This window comes from Oxyura jamaicensis, chromosome 3 (genome assembly GCF_011077185.1).
Source record: "Oxyura jamaicensis isolate SHBP4307 breed ruddy duck chromosome 3, BPBGC_Ojam_1.0, whole genome shotgun sequence".
Classification (NCBI taxonomy): Eukaryota; Metazoa; Chordata; class Aves; order Anseriformes; family Anatidae; genus Oxyura; species Oxyura jamaicensis.
Genome location: NC_048895.1, coordinates 15,667,810 through 15,690,242, shown reverse-complemented (window position 1 = coordinate 15,690,242; position 22,433 = coordinate 15,667,810). Strand labels below are relative to the sequence as shown.

General features: G+C 50.9%; 1 protein-coding gene across 1 annotated transcript; it reads right to left on the bottom strand.

The window, feature by feature from the left end:
- Nucleotides 1-416: 416 nt before the first annotated feature.
- Nucleotides 417-14,699, bottom strand: CEP68 (centrosomal protein 68). Its single transcript, XM_035320580.1, has 10 exons — nt 14,693-14,699; nt 14,500-14,574; nt 13,997-14,272; nt 7,180-7,580; nt 6,018-6,300; nt 4,855-5,951; nt 3,408-3,530; nt 2,910-3,006; nt 1,891-2,045; nt 417-832 (listed from the first exon to the last, which is right to left on the bottom strand). Exons 1-10 carry the CDS (start codon nt 14,697-14,699, stop codon nt 782-784), a joined length of 2,565 nt encoding a protein of 854 aa, XP_035176471.1. The 3' UTR covers nt 417-781.
- Between the last annotated feature and the right edge of the window lie 7,734 nt (nt 14,700-22,433).

Below are 22,433 nucleotides of genomic sequence, written 5' to 3'. Positions count from 1 at the left end.
TTTTGGCCACTTACCTTGTTAATTCAGGCATGCCCTTTTTATTGCAGAAAGGGGTTGGGAGCCCCGTCCGATGGCTTCGTTAGCACCGATCGCAGTGTGAGCTGTAAGGGAATGGCTCCATCCTCTTCACCCAGGGAAACCAGCACTGTGCTTGCAGAACTACTGCAATGGGCAGCAGCAGTTCACACAACTCACCTGAGCGTATGCACCTGCTTGTTACTTTATCAGGAGCCACCCAGAGCACTGGGTGCATTTGCATTTCTGCCTAACACAACAACATTAAATAGGCGCTGCCACAGCCGCAGTGGATGGTAATTACAAGAGTTCTGTTTGCTCCCAAGAACCAGAAAGAGCTGCTAGCTCTTGGCTTCCAGCAGCTATTTTTGAAGGGTATAAACATAAAATGAGAACACTTCTATTAAAATCACACAGGTTTACTTAGGAGTTGCACTGCACACTATGGATTACTCAGATTAAAAAAGTGTGTGCCTGACATTTTGCTAATGCATGGAACAGGCCACTTCAGTAAGAGGGAACGCTACATTAAAAAAAAGGAGAAAAGAACCAGCCCTACAATCCTCCTCACCCCCCCCAACTTAGTCAGCAATATTAAATAGAAATACAAGTAGCCAAGTGACTGCACAGCTTGCCTGTCTCAAGCCACAGTAAAAAACAAGTTGAGATCAGCCCGCGCTGGCTAGCTCCAGACACGATGATTCAACGCGTTTTGGCATCTCTGCAGGAGTTGGACGTAGCGGTTAGTTGTGTGCTGGGGTTCTGCTCAGCCGTCCTGAGAGCAGCCAACAAAGCCCAGGTCTGATGGAGGCAGCACCTGAAACAAAGCAGAAAGTTTGTTCCTGTGCAGTGGCTGCAATCCCAAAACAAAACCAATGAAGCCACACTGTTCCTCAGTCACCTCCACCCATCCTCTGCAGTGTGTAGGCTACAGCAATAGTCATCAGTCAATTAAAAAAAAAAAAAAAGCTATGTAATACATTGTTACTCTTCTAAAGCTCCGGAAATACCTTTCCCTTTGCAAGTTGAAATTTTAAAGTGGGCCAGGGAGAAATTTAAATTCTTGAGCTATCTGGGTTCCGGGGGAGGAGGGAGGTTATCTTCCAGCTCCTGAATTCCTGCCTCTGGGTGTGCAGGAGCTGCACGAGCCTTCCTGTGGCTCTGCACCGGGCTCCTTGCTAGCACGAGCAGTCATTTCACGAGGACACAGTTTTATAGCAATTCCCAGTTACAGCTCCAATGGCTTAGGGAAATCTGACCGGATCTACTCTGGTGTGACATTGCCCTCAATCACCACTCAATACGAACGTCCCCTCACCCCTTACTTTCACACTCCTGTCATTCCCTCCTGCAACGCTCTTCTCTCTGCCATTTTAATTTAAGGGAGATGCTCGAGGAATCAGCCAACAAGTTTTCTAGTATTTTACACCTGGATTGCCTTGATTCCCTTTCCCACCATTAAATGAGGAATGCAATTATTCTGTGAGGAAACGGAAAAGAGCCATCTCAGTCTTCCCTGCTGCTCAGTGATTTCGGTAAAGCAGCTGCCTGTGCCTGTGCTGCTGAAATCCCATCCCCTGCACCCTGCGTTTAGTGCCTGCCTGCTCAGTGCATCCCTCTGACACGGCAGCGCTCTCATCATCGCACTCGTGTCTCAGCAGGGGGTTCACCAACGCACTGCTCTGTCCCTGGCACATTTGAATACCAAGGGCATCCATTTCGACATCACCCTCAGTTTTCTCTCCTTCCAGGCCTTGCAAACATCAGATTAAAAGAAAAAAGCCTGATTTACAGAGCGTGCTAATTTAAGTGCTTCTCTTCCTACACTTCCCTCTCTCCCGCCTCCAGGGAAGGGCCGGTTCGCTCCCTGCTTACCCACTGAGCTGCTGCCTGCCGCATGCTGTCACCCTGCTCCCTGTCCTGCCCCTGCACGGGATCCACAGCAGCCAGAACCGACTTGTACAAGCGCTCCGCGTGGCTCTCCAGCTCTTCTGACTGCTTCGCGATCAAGCCCAGCGTTTCTTTTAAAGCTGGAAAACAGAAAGGATGGAAGAGGTGGTATTACCATGACAATTCAGGCTGAGAGAACAAAGAAAAGGGTTCCGCTTGCCCCAGACAGGCCTTTGAAGGCAGCAGCCTGTCAGACGTCACTTAGCTGACTGTCTGCCCCTTCCAAACCGTGATGCAATGTTCCGGGGCAGCGGGAAGTGACCTGGGAGGCTCCAGCTTAAGGCTGATTACAAAAACAGGGGCTCCCAAAGCTATGCTCAGACGTGGGAAACCTCCTTTAGGACCATGTAAAAAAAAAATAAAAAAATCCATCTGGATGCAAACCCAGACCACTAAAAGCCCTGTAGTGACTGCAGACACAGGTTTTGGGGACCCAAAAACCCACAGGGAGCTGCGTGTGGCCACACACCGTTCGTGGGCTCCCTTCACCTCTGCAATGTCCCTACCACCCTGGGCAGTCTGTGCCGCCTTTCCTTTAGAAATACTGGGGGGCCCCAAATTGCTGCTACCAGCTCTGGGACTCACCCAGTGAAAGCAGGGCATAAAAGTCACTTTCTCCTGTGCTGGATGAGAGAATTTTCTCCCAGCTGCAGGCTGACAGCGACCCAGGGCCCGGCAGGAGCTGGCCAGGCAGTGGTTAAGATAAAGCCTAGGGCGGCACCCACAGGAGGCAGAAACATCCATCACCCACGGGAGCATCAAGCACCCGTGATGGATGGGGTGGCGTGAAGCAAGGTCAAGGCACAGGGCAGCAGCAGCACCTCCAGGCTGCAACAGAGGTGTATTTGGGGGGCAGGTGCCAATGCCAGCACTGCCAGATGTGCCCGCGAGCAGCCAGGTGGAAGTGCCCATTCCCCCATTCCCCACCCAAAGCCCCCTCTCACCTGGCGAGTTCGACGCCATGCACTCGAGGAGAGCTTCTCCCCGCTGCAGCACGCTCTCCGTCAGGCTCTGGTGGTCAGCCACGTCCTTCCTGAACTCCTAGGAGGAGAGGAGCGCTGCTTACAAGTGTTTGGGGGCAGCACACACCTGGAAGAGAGCCGCCTGCGGTGCCCGGCCTGCGCTGCACAGCCACGTGCTGCCTGGGGAGTGCTTTTCCCCAGGCAGGTCCCAGATTTGGCTCTGCACACCCGCTGCACCCTGCAGCACCTGCCTGGATGGGTGGTGCCTCACTCCGTGCTGCAGCTCAGGAAGCCTCGAGAAGGTGTGGGGCACCCAGCCTGAGCTCCCAGTGCCGGACACCAGCTTCAGGTACTTGTCTACCCTAGGCAGAGACACATCCCTGCCTCGCTGCTGCTGCACAGGCCCAGTCGAGGCCGATGCGAAGCATTCCTGCCCGCAGCACTGCGGGGGGAGGAAGAGAAGCCGAGGGTGAGACCTACCAGGTAACGGCACAGCGCTGCCTTCACGCTCGCAGCATCCGGCGTCGGCGGTACCCAGCTGTCCGTGAGGTCTGCTACGTCGTACAGCCAGCAAATGAGCTCTTCCAGCTGGCAGCAAAACATCTACTTAACAGATCACAGCAAAAGGTGTTACTTATCTGTTTCTCTAACAAAGAAAAGGCAGCAGCAGGGATACACGACTGAGCAGCCTTTCGGAGAGCACCTGCTCCCTGCTGCTCCCCTTCTGCAGAGCCAGTGGCGTCTGCCATCCCTCCCTGCACACAAACATCCCTAGGCTCAGGTCAACAGAAAAGAAGAGAAGAAAACAGGCACGAAGCAAATTAAGCCCCTAAGCATACCCAAAATACTGTGTGGAAAGAAGTAAGCGTCGCCATGAAATGGCTGCTACGGAGAGGTGTCAAAAGCCGGCGGCACCCAGGCTGAAGGAGGGGCTTTGCCTCCACCACCTCCCTGCCAAAGAAACGCCCTCCTCCTCGTGGCAAACCAGACCCACCGAGTTCATTTGCAGTTTCTTCTCCCCAGGGGTTTGTCTCGTTCAATTACGTGCTTTCATTTATTTTTAAAGCATCTCGGTAAGGGATTGTTTTTGTAAGATGCTGTGTAAAACCCTGGGGCCTCTGCTCCTGCTGAGAACAGCCTCCAGCCCTGCTTCTGCTCCTCAGGAGCTGGGCTTTGTTAGAAAGCCGAGCTGCTTCTCCCTGGCTCTGTGGCACGATAACCAGATACACCTGGGAGCTTCCCAGACAAACCCTGCCTGGCCTTATTGTATCCCCAGGCAAGGCCCTGTCTGGGGAAGGCGAGCCGGGGCTGAGCTGCAGGGATGGCCACACCACATCAAAAACCCTGGAGCGATGGAGCAGGTAGCAAACGGGTTTCGTGCTGGCCAGGCCCAGCCTGCCCCCGGCTCTTGCTTGTTGCAGCTTTGCTGCAGGAAGGAAGGGCCTGGGAAGACAAATCACCACGTTTCCGTCAAGCCCAGCCCCACGATGCTGAGCCCCGGGAGAGGCGAGCCTGGAAAGTAAGGCACTAAAACGGAAGGAATTTGTTTGTGCTGCTGCACCCGCCGCTACGGAGCGTTACAGGGGAAGGTCCAGGGCAGGCACACGCCTCTGCTCTGCAGCGTGGCTGCGCCCTGAAATTCAAGCCCTCCCAAAAAGCTGTGGCTACCTTTAGGTGGACTCAGACCTTCAGCAGGGATAGCCCAGACACCAGAAATGCTGTGAGGCTGCAAAACCCTTTGTTGCCAGAGAGGTTGTTGCTCCATCAGAAGAAATTATCTGCTCCAGCGAGCCGCCCTGCATAAATTACTACCAGCTGCCAGGGACCAAACATCATGCAGAAGGCACTGGGAGGCCAGGACCTAAATATAGGCACACTGCACATGAGATCTTCCCAGAATATGCTTCAGTTTCTGGTCTTGGCTTACCTTAATGCACTGGGCAAGGGACTCGCCCTGCTGGCCCTTCTCTTTAGGACGCCCCTTGACACCCAGCTCACCGGGGCACGTCCCGTCCAACATGCTCCTGGTGCCTGCAGGTAGGTGAAGCCCGCTCAGAGGATCCCTATTGACCCGGCTCCACGATCCAGTGCTTTCCCAGCTGGGCTTTTGGGAGCTGTAGGGATGACACAGCCCAAGAAAACCTTCAGTGCGCTCTCTTTGGTCTCTGCTGCCTGCTGCTCTGAAAGGAGAGCGCTCGGACTGGCTGTCGCTGTAAGGTGGAGGGGTTTGGTAGCCTTGCCTGGATGTCCTTTTAGTTAAGGAAAGATCGGACAAGATCTGTGACAACCTTTCCAGCTCCCTGAGCCGAGGAGGCAGGGAAAGAAATTCTTCATCACCGTCCCACTCTTTCCTCAGAGGGAGCACTTGCGTTGTAGGTAAAAACCTGCTAGTGCTTTTTGCCTGTCCTTTGTGATTTGAAGAGGGGCTCCCTTTCAAATGGCACCAGCTGCTCCCATCCACATCAGGGCGATGGAATGAACTCAGCCCCGCTAACTCTGTCCTTAAATCCTTCGGAAAACCTCTGGAAGGACCCGCTGTGCCGTTAGAGGAAGCACTCTTTGCAGCAGCAGAAGGTTCACAGTACGAGATAGCCCTCACACAGCCTGGTTTTCCAGACACCGGGGTCGAGTACCTCCTCGCAGAGGCCCCAAACCCCCGATGCGGATTTTCTCTGCTTCCCTGAGCCTGCCACCCTTGACCGTAGACGCTGGTGGATGTCAGAGTGCCCTCGGGAGAAAGGGAAAAGCTGTCCAAATCTATTCCTGAATCGTGGAAGAAAGGCTCTGGCGCTTTTCCCAGCTTGTACCTCGGCCTGAGTGGGTAGGCGTAATCCAGCAAGTCCTCATACTCCTTGTGGGGGTTCCAGTGGGGAGACTGACGGTCTGGGGAAGGGGGTAAGGAGTCCGGAATGGCGCACGCCCAGTAATCAGCCTGGTAGGAGGACATCTTCCTCACACGCCCCACAGGTACACGCTCACCCAGCAGGGGACCGAGGGGATTGCGTGCCCGCGGTGCCTTCCCTTCCGTCACGCCCGGCCGGTGCCGCAGGTCCCAGGTGGCGGTGGTGGCTGCAGGAGGCATGCCCAAACCAGCTGGCAAGCCCGGGGATTGCTTCACCTCCTGCTGCTCGGAGGCGCTGTTCTCTTCTAAAGAGAGCGTGGAGAAGCTCGATCTGGAGCGGCTCCGCGAGGGGCTGAGGGGGGTCGGCTGAGGCAAGGACTCCAGGGTGGAGGAGAAGGGGGACGGGGGTCTTTGGCTGCACTGGCTGGTAGAGATGTCGTGAGAGACGTCCGCAATGCTGCTCTCCTCTGCAGAGCTCTGCGCGTTGGGAGCGCTGGACGCGGGCTCCGAGCAGCCCATCGTTTTCGTCTGCTGGGACATCCGTGGATGAGGGACCCAGGAAGGGGAGAAAAGAGAGAGAGAGGCATAAAAGGAAGGTAATTCACACACTTGCTTGGTTTACAACCTCTGCTGTGTTACATGCCTCCTACACCACCGGGAAATCCCAGTAGAAAGAACCGGGAGAAACATTTCTGACACTTAGGGAACGGTGAATAATACTCGCTTTCTGTGCCCGGACAAAAAGCCCCTTCATGCAGCCAGGCTACAGAGATAAAAGCCCAGCCCAGGATCTGCCCGAAGAGGAGACTCGAACGCCAACCCTGCTCCTTCCGTGGGACTGCACGCGGCTCCTCCGAGCCTGCACGGGAGTTGTTTTTAGGGAAAGGCATCTCGAGGACTTGGAAGGCTGCGTGAGTCATTTGGCAGCCACAGGCACTGTTACTTAAGGAGCTCCATCTTGAGCAGCTTCCAGCTCCACGGTGGCAACGCAGGAACTAAGGCAACGGCTTGGGTATCGGCGCCCGGTCCCTTCCCCGCCGCGGGAGAAGGGAAGCCCCCAGCAGCTGCCTGCTGCCAACACCCCCAGCTCGCATTTTTAAGCGCTGACGTTTTTAGCTGCTTAAAACCAAAGGGCTTCTCCTTCCTGCTCGGGGTGAGGGTGTTTCTGCCTTATCTCAGCATGGTTTCAAGCACGCAGCAGCTGGCAGGGCAGCGAACGTGGTGTCAGGGGATGCGTACCTCCCTTCCGTGCCACAGAAGGATTTTGTTTGATGTCAGGCAAGGCCCTTCACCTCTGGGCCTCTCCTTCCACTTGAAATGAAGGCTCCTTCCCTCTTTCACAGGGCCCAGACAAAGAGATCCCCACCCTGCCCGGGCCTGGCACAGCAGCAGGCAGTTCAGCCCTCTTACCTGCTGCTCTTCTGAGGAGAAGAAACGGTGGCTGAGGTGAGGGTGGGAATCACCGCCACGAGCAGCTCTGGCCACGGGTGCAGAAGGGACCCCAGGAAATCCGGACGTGGGGGCTGAAGGTGCTTCTTTGCAGTAGCTCGAGCCTCTCTGGGTGAGGTCAGCAACCAAGCAACCGTGTCCACTCCTTGCCAGGCTCTCCAAAGCCAGGGAGGGTTTGGCTTCCTCTGCCTCTAAGAGCCAGTGCATGCTGTCAGCCAGCTCTGGGCAGCCTGTCGGTATGTCCGTGTAGTCCCACCTTCCATAGCACTTGGCCTTCTGGCTCAGCGAGGTTTCAGAGAGGGATTTTCCCACATCCAAGGCCATCGGCACGGAACTCCTGAGCGTGCTGCAGCCTGGGCTCTCTGAAACACACAACACACGGCAGCACCTCGTCACCTCCCCTCATCTCCACGCAAAGCGAAGAAGCTGGATACATTTAATAGCAAAGATCATGAGCATGTTCTGGAGCAAGCCCCCAAAATCATGAAAAATCACATCTTGGTACATCAGGCGAACACAGGGAAGAGCAAACTGGCCTTCCAGTCCGACCAGCGTTTCCTGGTTTCCGCGACAAGGCGCGCAGGCACAAACTAATTAAAGCTTTTACCGCCGGGAACAAACCTGTGCTTTACACCTCGCTGGCACGGCGCAGCTCTGTCCTGAACGAACAGCCGATCTCACCAACTGGGCCCAGATGAGACATCCTTAATTAGAACCTAACGCGTGTATTAACGTGGCTGAGCCCTGAAGGGTGCCGAGGTGGAAAGCTGAGTTTTTTAAAAGATAAATATAAAAAAAACTTGAAATGGAAGCCAGTCAGAACTATGTCAAAAAAGTTAGAGGGGGAGGTAGGAGGCCATAAAACCCAAATCTTGGCACTTCGCTGTGCAACTTCTACCCCAACTCACAAGTGTTCATGAAATCAACTTCTTGTGAAGGTAATTAGTGGAAACACTTGCTCAGCTGATGACACATCTGCAAGCAGGCTGTAGAGCTGAGCCCACTGCATCTCACTGCAGAGCCATCAGACATTTATTTCTCCTCAAGCCTGAGCCCCGCAGCCCTGTAAATATGCACTCATTGAACTCTCAGCTTCATGAAGTAAGCCCCCAGTTGAACAAACACATCAGGAGGGGGGAAAAAAAGTATTTAAAAACAACACGATCCTCTCAGTCCCATTCCGGCAGCTTTTGAGGGCTGGATTTCTGTACTAAAGACACCTGAAACACTGCTTCCTTCTCACCTTGATGCGTGGGGAATGAAGCAGCAGCTGTGGAAAAGCTGGAAGCAGGTTTAAAACCAAAAGCCAGCAACAACAATGGTGATAGCTCAGTCTCACCTCCTCCCAGCCAAAGCATTTTGGATGCCAACGCAACCTGTGCCACCTCATGCCTGCCTTTAAGCCCTAGATTTGAATGAGACATTGGTAAAATGCAGTCAATTTCTCCCTCTTCTCTAGGGCTCGTTGAGCACAGAAGCTACAATCACCAGCCTGCTGGCTCGTCCCCTCATTCGGAGCATCCGCAGCGGCCTGGATTTCTGTTCCAGGACGCTGAAGGTCGGTGGGGCTCCTTTCCCTCTGGTTTCGGCCTCTGATTCACACACATACACGCCAGAGCACGCCTGTGCCTGGCCACACGCCTGTCAGCTCAGACAGGTCTGACAAAAGCCATCTCAGGTGACTGGCTTTCAGACCACTCCTAATTTCCATCTGCACAGCGACTGCTTGGGAAGCCAAGGAGAGCGCCTACTGCTGCCTCTGCAGGCCAAGCGACCCGAGGCAACGCGTCGCAGCCTCTCGAGGACCCCATGGTTGGGGCACGCGGAGCTGCCCTTGTATTGGGTTTGTTTGCTTTAGTGGGTGTTCCCGGTGCTTGGGCAAAGTCCTGAGTGGGTGCGAGGGAGGTAGGATGGGCACCCAGCTCCTGCCGGGGATGGATTCAGGCTCCGCAGGCTCTCCTCACACAGGGATGCTCCACCAGCACCCTCTCACTGCCCTTGCTAGGCCTCCGGTGAGGAGCTGCAACAGGGCAGAAGAGTTGGGTTTTAATAACGCACACCGAGCACTGTTAGGAAACAATCAGCAGAAAGCCAAGTTAAAAAAGTGTGAAAAATGAGCTCGTTACAGCATACAGCCCACCACCGTGACTAAAACTTGTGCTGTTTGCACACCCTCGTGATGCAGAAGCAGCTCTGCGTTTCAGACCTCGACGGCTCAGATTGCCCCCCTCCCAGCACCCTGTAAAGAGGGCAGGGCTCCCCCCCAGGCAGGGTGAGGCACTTGGCAGCATCAAACCCCACCTGCAGCCCCTCCGAGGTTACGACCCGCAGGGCCTCTGCTCACCTCCAAGCTCTGACAAAGCGTAGCTCAGAGCAAACATCACCAAAAAAAAAAAAACCAACCAGCAATGGGGCAAAGTGCTGACCCTCACTGCGCAGAGGGAAGGAAGGGTGTGCTTTGGCTGGTGTCCTTTAACGCTCACTAAGCCAATAAGGTGGTAACAGATGAACGATCCGTCTTGTCAGCTAGCACACTGCTGCACAGGTCCCCAGACGGGGAGCCTACGAGCTCTCTAATCCCCCTCAGGTGGAAACTCCCAACAAAGGCTCGCAGAGGACAGAGCCAATTTAAGCTAACAAGCATGTGGCAGGTTTTAAAGCGCTTACTAATTAGGTTCGCTGGGTCTGGGCAGATTCAAGAAGATCGTAACTTCAGGCAACAAATACTCCCCCCTCCGGGGAGAGCAGAAGTCACGGGAACAGGCAGCAGGTCAGGCCGCAGGGTGATCTCTGTCAGCAAAGCCGCGCTCCTGGCTTCCAAAGACACACGGGCTCCTCACACTCAGCTAAATCTAAGCAACTGGAAATAGCACACGGGGAATCTTGTTTTGCAAACGTGGGCCAGTGCTGAGCACCTCTGCTTGCGTTTGCCAGGCCAGCAGGAGTCAGAGGTACTCCAAGGAACAAATGACACCTGGTGGGCTCTCTGCAGAGGCAGCCGGGCAGCGAAAGCGGCGCTGCCAAACTCCCCATGTGCCGGCTTCACGCTGCTCGGTCGCAGGCACGCGTCTGGCAAAGCTGCTCGGGCTCCTCAGAGCTTCGTGAGCACCGAGGCATCTTCCAGCAACACCAGCGCCGAGCACGAGGAAAACGCCGACTGGTTTGGCTGGTGCTCACCCAGCTGCAGCTGGGCCAGCGACAGAGCAAAGAGAGGCCAGCCAAGGGAGCGCCAAGAGCAAATTCAACTTCAAAAATTATTCTTATTCACTTATTCCCTGGGACCTTGGCCTCCAGGGTCCATACAGGGACGGCAAGGAAGAAGCGTTTTGGAGCTTTCTGCCACTTAAAATAAGGCAAGGCAAGCACAGCCCTGGTGACAGTGCTCTGCACAGCACGAGGCCCCGTGCAGCTGCCCGACCCTGTGACCGCCAGGGTGAGTTCTGCATGCTCTGAGTGTGATTTCAGAGCAGGCTGAAGAAGATGGGGCTGGCAGCTGTGCTGCTGGGAATGGCAGGGGGTTGTGTGGCTTTTCCCGAGCCCTGTGCCCACCTGTCCCCTCCCCTGCTTGTTTCAGCATCCCTTGCCCCCTGTCTGCCCGCACGGCTCTTTCACAGCACAGGCTACAAAAATCACCCCCATGAGGTGTGCTCAGGCCGAGCAGCTGGCAGGAACGGGCTGCAGGTGGGTTTGCAGCAGGGGGTGAAGAGAAGCTGGTCCCTGGCCCGAGGGCTCAGGACCAGCGCTCTCTCCTTGGCACTGAACAGAGAGGGCAGATACCTTAAAGCCAGCGATTCAAACAATACTCGGAAGCAGAGAGCAAGGCAATACTCACACCCTCCATCAGTGCCTTTGTTTTAAGCTGGTTTTATGACCTGCCTCCCCGACAAGCAAGGTGCTCCCACGGGCAGAGCCAACGTGCTTCTATAGCATGAGGGCAGCGAGACGACGTGCCGGGGCTCCAGGGGAGACCAGGTCCCTGACGTGACCCACGGCAGGCACTGTAGCTGCTCCCGTGTTATCTCCCTCCTTCCTGAATGCTGATGGCCTCAGGGAACATGATCGCCGTGCAAGTGCTGGGCAGCTATATTCAGCGTGGCAGCAGCTGCGGTGGCGGGCAGATAACACCCGGACTCTCCCAAGCCTCCACCCCGGGCTGTTCCTCTAGCCATCACCTGGATCCACTTGCTTATTTGTCATGGTCACTCAGATCACTATCGCGTACAGCCCTATGCATTATCATTTTATCCTAAAATTGATCATTTTGTGCTCCTTTCCCCCCCAAAAAAAAGTTGTATATCCAAATAAAACAGCATGGTAATTGCAAGGAAGTTAATTAATAAACCTACTCCTTTTACATATTATACAACAGTGTATCATAAAACGATACAAGTGCTTATCTACCTTGCTTATCAGCAGGTAAATTTGTGATGCTAACAGCAACAGCATCCCAGAACATTCACAAGTTCACAAATCCACCTCTGTTTTCTGTTGGACAAGCACAGCACGTGCAATTCCTTCAAGTCTTCTGTACCGTTTGGATGATGAAGGTCTTCTGGATCCCAAGAGGCAGCACGCTATGATTTGTCAGCCCTCACTGGTTTCCAGCCAGCCACTCTGCTTTCAGAACTAATTTCCACATCTTGTTTGAACAAGTCACGCACAGAAGTCTTAGCGAATCGAATGCCAAAAGGTCAAGTCCAACTTAGAGGTGACTTAAATGCCCAGGAAATCCTCTGAGATATATTTGTGTGCCTGGCTTTGAAAGCCAGGGTCTTTGCACTAGGGAGAAGTGACACAGTTGGATTCCTTCTCTTCTAACCCAAATGGCCTACTGTGCCCAGTATCCCTTTCAGGATGTAACAGCCTGCCCGCCCCCCGTCCCGCCTCGCACTCACCCTTTTTGGTGCTCTCCTTCCCGACACAAAGCAGGCGACCGAGCAGGGGACATCACCAGCCATCAGGACGTGAGCGGACGTCCCAGCAGCTCGCTCCTCTCCTTGCCGGCGTGTTTCACATGCTCGCAGTGCCTTCCCTGTGCCGTCATTAAGCAGCAGGCAGGCATTTATGGCCGGATCTCCGAGAAGCTAACACAAACCCAACAGTTTGGGATCTAGGCTCAGTCCCTGACTTCATGCCTTAAGAAATGCTCTTCCCTTCTCCATGCAGTTCTCTCTCGTCATTACTATGTATTTATAGTACATCACGCTGTTCACGTGAACATAATCCTTTCAATTAAGCCCTCCTGGGGGCTTGAAGTTACCACAGGAAGATGTACTCACATCCCCTGCAGCCAGCACACAAGCAGGAAGCCGCTCTCTTTCTGTACATTCAAAAACCATCCAGATTTTCAATTCCATCCAAATCCTACCAGCCAGCAGGGCTCAAGAAACCCACAGGTTAGGACACAAATGCCTTTACAACCAGTGAATTAAAAATTAGAAAAACCAGAGGAGAAAGAAAAGCTTAGCAAGGTATCAAAGCATACCTTAAAGTTTTAAATTTCATGTGCATTAATTAACAACCAACCTTGGCACTCCTCTTTACTTTTAAAGAGATGCTGTACATTGCTATTGCCATCAGATTTAGTGGCTTAAGTCTCATGTCAGCCAGCCCAATAATAACAGATACCTCCAGCCCACACACTCAGGGCAGCTGGACAATAAACCGTATTTAAAAACAGATTGAAAATGAAGTTTCTGTAAGTTTTCAAACACTCCTCCTCCTACAACTAATGCACTAAGTTGCAACTCCCAAGAGCACCTGCACAGTCGGGTTTCTCACCATTTTCCAATACCAGTAACACCGCAGTTCATGTTGCCGGCGGCCAGGACGCACCAAGATCGAGCCCCAGCTCTTGGCCAGGACAGACAAAGAGAACCTCGACACAGCTACAAAGTGACGTATAGCCACGGCTTTAGGCACAGTGGAGACTTTCCACTGCCCTTAAAACCCCAGGAAAGCAGCCAGAAATCCTCGCCACAGCGGAGCCCTCAGATGTCTCATCAGCACAGAAACAGTACCCGTGAGCGTTTCTCAGATAAAACAATGAATGAAAACAAAAAGCTTTGCATTCACCTCAGTGGGGGCAAGTCCAGAAGGAGTAAAGGGATCTCTCAGGAAAGCGATCCCTCGACTTTTTCCCATTGTCGAGAGGAAGCTGCCTGCCAAAAAGTTGCCGCAAAACTCGGTGGAAAACAAGGGCTCTGCCCCAACCCGCTGCGTCCCACCGCCATCGCTCGGCCCACGGGCTGCAACAAAAGCGGTGACGCGGCCAGAGCTTCCGTCCCCACGGCGGGGTCCTGCTCAGCTGGGCACTTCTTTTTTGGTTGGGATCACACACGCTCCGGGCACTTCTTTGTGCTTGGGATCACACACGCTCCCGGGAAGTTCTTTTTGCAGTTTTGGGATCACATACACTAATACTGCTTTTTGGGCCTGCAGGATTTTTATTATTATTATTGTTTTTCTTTTTCTGGCATGCTTTTCTCCCAAAAACCCCTTCTACGGCTCAAAAAAAAAAAAAAAAAAAAAAAAGGCTCGAAGTTGTACTTTAACCCCCCTAAAAAGGAGAAAACCGGCAAGACCCACCAAAGCATGCCCTATTAACGCAGCAACCACAGCTGCAACACCGCTACCTTTAACGGAGAGGGGCCAAAACACCAGAAGCCGCCCGCTTCTCCCCGCGGACACCCCCCTGAGCTCACGGAGCCCCCGCATCCCCCCCCGCAGACCCCCAAGGCCCCCCGAGCCCCACAGCCCGGGCCCGGCCCGCACCTACCGATCAGCGGCCCCGGCGCCCCCGCTCTCCCCCGACCCCGGCGCCGCGCCCCTTTCCCCCGCGTCTTAGCCAATGGGAGCGCGGGGCGCTGCGTCACAATGGGAGCAGGGTGAGCAGCCGGCCAATGGGAGCGGGGCGTGCTCCCCCCTCCCCTACCAGAGGATCCCCCCGCCCTCTTTTTTTCGGGGCTGCCTCGGAGGAGCTGCGAGGCTGCTGCAAGCAGGGCTCGGCGCTCGTGGGACGGGCTCGGGGGTTCACGCGCAAAAAGCCGTGTTCCTTGTGAAAGAGAAGCCCCTTAAAACGTTGCGTGTTGCCCCAGGGAGCCAGCTGCCTGCCGTGCTGATTTCAGGCAAATGGAAGGAGTGAAGCGAAGGCAGCTGGGTGCTAGTTTGTATGGGGCTCGCCTGGTTGAAGCTTTGTGTGCCTCCCAGGCTGCCAGGCCTCCTCCTTCCATCCGTATCACGCTGCCAAAGCCAGCCAAGCTCCTACCCTAGGTCACTCACTGCTGGTGAACACCGATGTGGACGTTTTCCTGCTGATCTGAGAGCTCAGGACCTGTGCTTCCCAGCGAGAAGTTTCTGCAACGAAGAGAACGGATTTAATCCACTCTGCGGGTGCTGGCACTTGAGGAGCAACCCCCGTATCTGTGACACAAAGCAGTGTTTACTCTGATGACCAAACTTGAAAGCGGTGTACTCGTCATCTGCGAATGGGGATCGAAGTCTCCATTTTGTTCGTGGAGCTTTCACCACTTTGGTGTGTAATCTCTTCCACCTTTGAGTGGTCTCGCACTACAAGCCAGGCAGTTGATGCTCAGCGAGGAAACCCAAGGCCTGGGCATGCACCACATGCTCTTGCAGAGCATTTGCACTGGCTTCAGCATCAAGTTTCAGTCTGACAATGCAAATGTTTGGGGGAGACACCAGCAAACACAGGGCTTGGGCCTGACCTACTCGTGCCCAGAGCATTGCTAGGGATATTAGTAGTTCTGCAGGGGAAAAAAGGAACAGCTGGAACTGCTTTGCCACCTTTTGGCCAGTAATATGGCATCCTCTCGGGGGGGGAGGTTGTCTGCATTTTGGAAAAATATTTCATTTTTGCTGCCGGGCCTTAAGGAGCCACAGAGTTAATGTTACGTGTAACCCATCAGTTCACCTGCCGGTCTCGCAGTGGTACCATCCGGGTGGGAAGGAGCTGACACAAGCCTTCCTTGCTTCTGTTGGCTGTGTGGAGGTGACTGACGTTATCCCCCTCCTGTGTTAGAACGGCTCAGGCACTGAGTTACAACGTACCTGTGTTGCAACCTGGCAGTGCTGCATTCTTCGCCCCTTAAGGACGGGCTTGCAGGCAAGCTCTGTGACCGGTGCTTGTGGGCAGGAGCCTTTTCTGGGCACAGGGCACAGAACTGCTCCGACCCCTCTCTGTGAGGTGCTAGCAGCCCAGCTGTGGTGACGTGCTCGTGCATTTTGCTATTAGCCCTGGCGTTAGTACTCGGACGCTTCTGGAGGTGCCAGCCCATTCGGGCAAAAGGAGAGGTCAGGCCTCAAGCTGTTTGCTTGTCACCTCAAGGAGACAGCACAGCCCCCTTCTGTATTATTAAAGTTCCTTTCAGAAGGTTTCACCTAGGCCTTCCTTGCTTTAATTTATGCCCACCCTTTCTTTAGTCCTTCTGTCTGTCAGCCCCTGCCTGAGCTATGCTGTGGGTGTACCTGCTGCCAGACCTGTTCCTAAATTGTTCGGTCTCACAGGACTGCAAAAGATCCTTTTCTTCCTGGGGTTAACAACCCATTTTACCCCTAGATGTCTGGATTTCCATGTCTTGGACCATTCTACTTGTTCTCTTGATTCACGCTTCTTTGAAGTTTAACACCTAAACCTGGTCCAAAACTGCAGCCCAGGCCTGGCTATGATAAGGCAAATCTAGTGTGGTTCTCCAGGCTGCGTTCCTGTGTACACATCCTGGTATGCTACCTGATTATTCGCAGAGCAGGGCACTTGAGTCATGCTTCAAACTGCCCGTAACTTCCTGATCCGGCTCCTTAATCCACCGCTTCCCGGCAGTATTTGTGCAGTTAATTATTCTCATCTAGATTAATTCTTCAGATCCTCTGTTCTCCAGACCCTCTGCCAGTTTTTATGATGTTGCTCTGATTTCAGCCCTGCCCTCCTCCCTGTTCCAAGGCCTTTTCTTCCAGGTGGGACCCGCACATTTTCTGTTCCAAAACGGTTGTCATTAATCAAATATTTACAGCCATATGGTAGGCACCTGGGGAATCCAGTCCTTCAGCTGCACATTTATTCTAGTAATGTCTGAGTGAGCAGGTTCACTTCAGCCATGTTGCTTCAGCTTCTTCTTAGTCATAAAAAGCTCACCAAAAGCCTAGAAAACCTTACTTTACCCATACACTTAGATCAGGTGACACATTTAGATAAAAGCCACTACTGCAGTGTTACTAAGGCTCTCCTGAAAAAGGTAGCTGCTGCTTCTCCTTCCTACTTTTGCAGAAACACTGGAAAATATGACTTAAGGGAACCCAAAGAAGCTCACAAATAATTGTGAGGATTAAGGCAGGATTAATGAAGAATAGAGAAAAAACAGAGTGATACCTATTTTAGTGTCAACATTGAAGTACAGGGAAATGAAACCCACTGCCAGCAGTTGGACAACTTCAGTTCTTTACCACGCAGTTGCTCAGCTGGACAGAGTGGAATGATTTAGCCCAAGAAAAAGGCCAAGTAGAAATTGCACTTCTCCTTTCTGGCCACACGATGTACCCATAACACCATAAACATCCTGGCATAACTGCCAGCAACAGGCAATCCAGCCCCAAAGGCAGGTGTTCCCAGTTTCCATCTTCTCCCAAAGCACCTCCTTACCTCTGTCCAGGCCAAGGCAGCGTTGTCGTCCCTCTGAAACACCCAGGCAGTGAAGATGAAGGCTCAGTGCTGCTGTGCAGATGGGGATGAATGGGACGGAGTTGGTCTAGGGACAGAAATGCTCTTGACTTCCCTCTTGTCGGATGAAGGTGACGCATTGCTGTGGAATAAATATGAGCTGAGTGGTCAGGAGGTGGTGGCAGCTTTCAGTCAATATAAATTATAATGGGCAATGAATAATTGGGACTAATTTGACTTTTTAATTGTGAGATTTTACCACTGCTTTCGATAGGGAACTTGAGGGATTTCTTTTTCATTCTAATTCCAGGGTTGTATTGGTCCTTTGTTATTTGTATGTTGTCCTGAGCAGAACTCAGAGACTTGTCATAACCAGAGTTGGGATCTGCATGAACAGAGGTTTGTAAAAGAAATAGAAGGTTCAGTATAAATTTAAAATTAGTTAATGCAAGCATCACAATAGCAAAGCAGTGGCTTAAATAATGGCTTGGAGTTAAAACAAATGATGCCATGCCTAGCAAAAGGTTTGGTCTTTGTTGTTTTTGCCAAGCCCAGAAGGCCTGCACACAATTAAGACCTTAGTACGGTCAACTTGTTCAAAGAAGACCCTGCTCTCTGATAATAGGAGGATGGCATCAGGGTCGCGGCATACCACATCTATTCCTTCTCTTGGCAGCCTAGCAGGAAGAGAAACTGCAGCACAGGACCATCAAAAAAACAACAATTCTCTAGGATTATTAAAGAACTCTCCAAAAACTAGGATATTTAGTGAAGATTCGACAGCCACCATCCCATTTTGCTTATGCTGCACCCAGGTGATGGGGACCAGACCACTTGGACACACATTTTGTGGCTTGTGAGCGTGAATAAGTGAAATCTATAAAAGAATGAGTGTGAGCGGGTAAAATTGGCTTACATGCAAATTCTTTAAATAAATACCATATTCCCCTTCCGTAAGATCTTATTCTGAGTTTGGCTGCACTGGTTTCCTAACTCAGCAGGAATGGTACTGCTGAAAGGACAAAGCCTCATGCCTTAAGGAAGCTCAGTGAGCCAAATTACTTGACCTAATTAATGTCGCAGTACCAGGGAAGCAATGTTTAATCTCAATTGGTCTGTTGCTCTTGGTTGGAACCTGCTCAGTCTGCAAGATTTGAGTTACAAACATTTGGAGGACTTCCTCAACCTCTGGTAGCTGTAGGCATCTCCATCTAATTATATTGTAGCATACCACAGTGAAGAGAATCCAGATCTGCCTGATTGTGTACAAGTTTTTGTGACACAGTAATTACAGTAATTTACATTGCATCGCTGATCACTATCCCGTGGAGATGGTAAAGTCTAGTTACCCAAGACTCCGGAGTGGCTTTGTGTTGCATCTCTGGTCCTACGTTTCAGAGCCAGTTTGTAATTTGTCTGGTCTCTGGCATAAAGTTTGACAAACCCAGCCCTTACGATCGTGAAGATAATTTTCAAAATGTGGAAATAAATTCCAGCTGCTACCCTGCCTGCCCAGTCTAAAACCACAGGTATCCTCCTTCGCATGGTGGCTCTACTCTGACATCCAAGATGCAAGAACTTGCAAGAACAGCAAGTTAGCTGTAAACTTGCCAAGTTATTTTCATGCAGATCACAGCTCACGAGACTCCCAAGAGGTACAACGTACTTGTACATTCGCTTGAATGCTCATAATGGGAAGACAGCAGAGATTTGGTTTTCAATAACCTAACATCACTCCACATATCTGAAAGATGACCTGACTATTAGCACAGCTACACCACGCAACCTGATAGACCCAAACCAGTCATTTGATAGCAGAACAATATGGTGTTGTCTTTCAACCTTTTAACTGACTCACAAAGCACTTCCCTACAATTATATCTACCTTAATCAAGCAAACTGTGGATTTTTTATTTTTATTTTTTTTAAAAAAAGAACTAATCTGCTCCTTGGCCATAATTGGATTTCACTTCCACCTATTAAGTTACAGCAGTAGCAGCTGCTTTTGTTTTAAATTTGTTTTAAATACTTTTCTTCATGTGGACTACTAAAATGTGTGGTCTGCCTTTTTAAACCATCACTAGAGTTTTTAGAAGGAAAAAGTGAAATACATTTTCCTGAAAGCTCTCTTCTTCTTAAACAATGACTGAATTGCTATGAAATTTAGAAGCACACGGCCAGATTGGCAGGTGGTGGTAGAAATATCATGCAAAACTTCATCTGTTTTGTTTATTGTTAATAACAATGTCTGGCAAGCTCTAATAATGTCTGGATTGAGTCAGCTGGGACTCAGTCTAGTGCTTGACTTGGTTCTCATTAAAGACAAAGCAATCACTCCACGGTTTTCCACGGGTCTCATAAAGCTTCATGGCTTTCAAATGGTGAGGCACTACAGCTATGACAATCACCACTTACCTCAGAAAGTTTCAGAAAACCTGCTTGTTTCAGGCAGCAGCCATCTCTCTATCCAAAGCTGACACTTGAACAGATAGCGACTAAGGTGCAAGAGCACTCTTCTGGCAGCTGGCTGGTCCAGCAGCGTTCCTCCAGGTATCTCCTTAGGGTTTCAGCAGGGAAGCAAGAAGACAAAGACACAACCCTGAGGTCAGATAGGCTTTTTGGAAAACACCACATTCATAGATTCATAAAATTCACATACCAAGACACAATACTGTTACAATTTGTAAATTGCACACGCACAGGTCCTTCAAATTACACTTCTTTCTTCTGGTGCTTGCAATTCTTATGAGTTTGCACCCTTCTTTTTCAGTTCCAGGACCTGAATTTAATGCTTGAAGCTAGCAAAAATACACTTATATAGTAGATTTTTATCAGGATTTGTGATATTCTGCATCTCAGCATAAAATCTACCCTACATATGAGCTTTTAATAGAAATGTATCAAAACCACTTGTTTCCAAACCCAGGCCCTCAGTTCTGAAACCACCACACCGATCAGACTGAGCATAGGTGCCAAATGCAAAATTGCCCTAAACATACCAGCCTATTGCAAAGGATTTGCTGCATGATTTCTCCCAAAACTAAATCCTCTTCCAAAGAACAAAGTCTGCTCATTTGGCAGAACAGGCCACAGGTCTGTTAGCCCTTGTGCCCCACTATGATGCATGTCTGTAAAAACTATGTAGTAGTCTCAACATTCCTGAAGGCCCTTCAGAGCTGAGTATCTGTGCAGAGGGCTTGAAGAAATGTTACCTAGCATCAGGTTGCCGTGATCTTCAGAGGAAGGAGGTAACTGGACTGATATGCAGTTAACCAGTGACATCGGCATGCCTGCAAAGGTCATGATCTTGCAAAGTGGACCCAAACATCAAGGTACATGATTTTCATTCAGGGGCATTTCCAACGGAATCACAGAGTTTGCTCAGGTTACAGTATCAGCACGGAGCCTGAGATCCCAGTCCAGTGAAAGGCCTGGCCATCTAGGGCTAACGTTGATCCAGCTAACAGGCTAGGTCTTCTCCAAACAAAGACCAAAACATGAATTCTATTTGGGGTGATTTTTATTTCAGATTGAGAAGCTACACAAAGAGAGAACAAATATACATTTCCATGACAGAAGGGAAAAAGAGAGAGCATCCTATTGTGTCACCCTTCTAATGCAGCAAACCATCTCAACCTGAACCACAGGACTGTCTTCTCCCCAGGCAGGCAGGGAGAATTTTAACACCGAGGAGAGCCCTACACAGTAAACATCTGTAATATCTACCCCCGGGGTCACACCCCCCAGACACAGCAATATGGTCCTTTTTGCATATCCATCTGTTCTCGGTAGATAATAAAAAGGCTGATACAGAGTCACGTGGATCAAACCCACTGCTTTAGAACAGGAACAGTTACAGAAGTTCACAAGCATCAACACACCCACATGGCACACGTACTCGTTCAATGGAGTGGTTGCTCTACGTGCATACAGCACTAGGTTTTATCTGAAGGCAAGGTACCTTTGTATCTGTGAATTTGGATTGTACCGGAGCAGATGGCAGTGAATTTCAGAGTTCATCCGTGTGTCACTTTATTAAAGTAATTAATCAAATGGCTTAGCATATAAAAATACAAGGATCCTCCCTTCTAATTTGAACGATTTGTGTTCATGTAGAAATAAAAGCACACACATACATATGCACAGCAGAGGCAGCACTGCTGACAGAAAACCTAGAGGATAAAAGAAACCCACTTTCCCTGTCTTACAGATCAGTCTTTCATCCCACATCAGGACATCTTGTTGTCCCTCCTGTCTGCAGGGACAATGGAGTCTCTTGCCTTTGGTGCATAGTTTCAATAAAAACCCAAACAAGGCACCTTTAAGGGTAGTAAGGCAGATTGTGTACCTCTGCAGCAGAAGGAGACACCTCGTGTCTTAGTGGTGGTCCTGCTGTCCCTGAATCTAGAGGGCTAATCAAAACCTTCACCCTCCCTACATGTGAGTGAGTCAGTCTCAGTTTACCACAAAGAAGAAGCAATTCAGAAAAAGAGGCACATCTCCCGTTAGCAGAGGTACACATGGTTATTTGTACTGCTACTCACAGTCTCCATCCTGCACAGCACACGCTTTGTGCGTGACCTTACAGAAGTGTAGCCAGGATAGCAACAGATTTAAGTCTAAGTAAGACTACGTTCTTCAAAGCCTGGAATATTCAGGAATGGCAAACATTACCTCTACATTGGTGCTCAGGGAAGTAACGTCAACAGAACATCCATTGTGGGGCAGACCAAGGAGGCAGTAAGGGCTAGGCTGGTCACAAGTTTTTGACTTATTAAGTGCAAAATGTCACTAAGGTAATGCCTTCACATAGGGTTGTTTGTTTTTTTTCAGTCCAGCTCCTCCTGCGAAGTTGAGTCTATGTCTTTGTCCCCTCAGTAACAGAATATGAGATCGTCTACATCCTCACATGGAGCTAGAATATCTTTAAGTTTAATCCATGTACTGAAGAAGCCTGATCCTGCTGGGGTCTCAGCAGGCTTTAAGGACCACAGCAGACCCTGCAATAGGGACACAGAGAATGAAAACTGATCCGAATATCAGGAAGCCTTGGTTCTGCATCAACGATGACCACCTAGAAAACACATTTGTCTTGTGTGAGGCACTAATTCTTGAGAGTACTGTGAGCACATAAAATGCCTCTAGCTGTAGCCGACAAGTATTAAAAATGTCCCTTTATTGGGCATTTTCAAGAACATTACCTTCTTAAGAGGACCAACTCAAAGCCCTATGCAGCTGGGGAGGTATCGTCCCCATCAGAAGTCCATAGGCCACTGAGAGCTCATGAAATTACATTAATGCACGCTAGCAAAGGCCCTGGCTCGTGTATTTTGTGGTATTCCTTTGGGTTCTTAAAAAGCTGCCATCCGTACCAGTTAATACTTGGGGTATTTTTATGGTTAAGCACATTTTTTTTTTCTGTGGGAACGTACAGCAGGGGTTTCAGGCATGTGCAAACAGTTTCCTTAAGAAAAGATTTCCCTTCGCAATTTCTTTGTGCAATGTGTAACAGAAATCAAGTTGTACCAACACGCCATACACA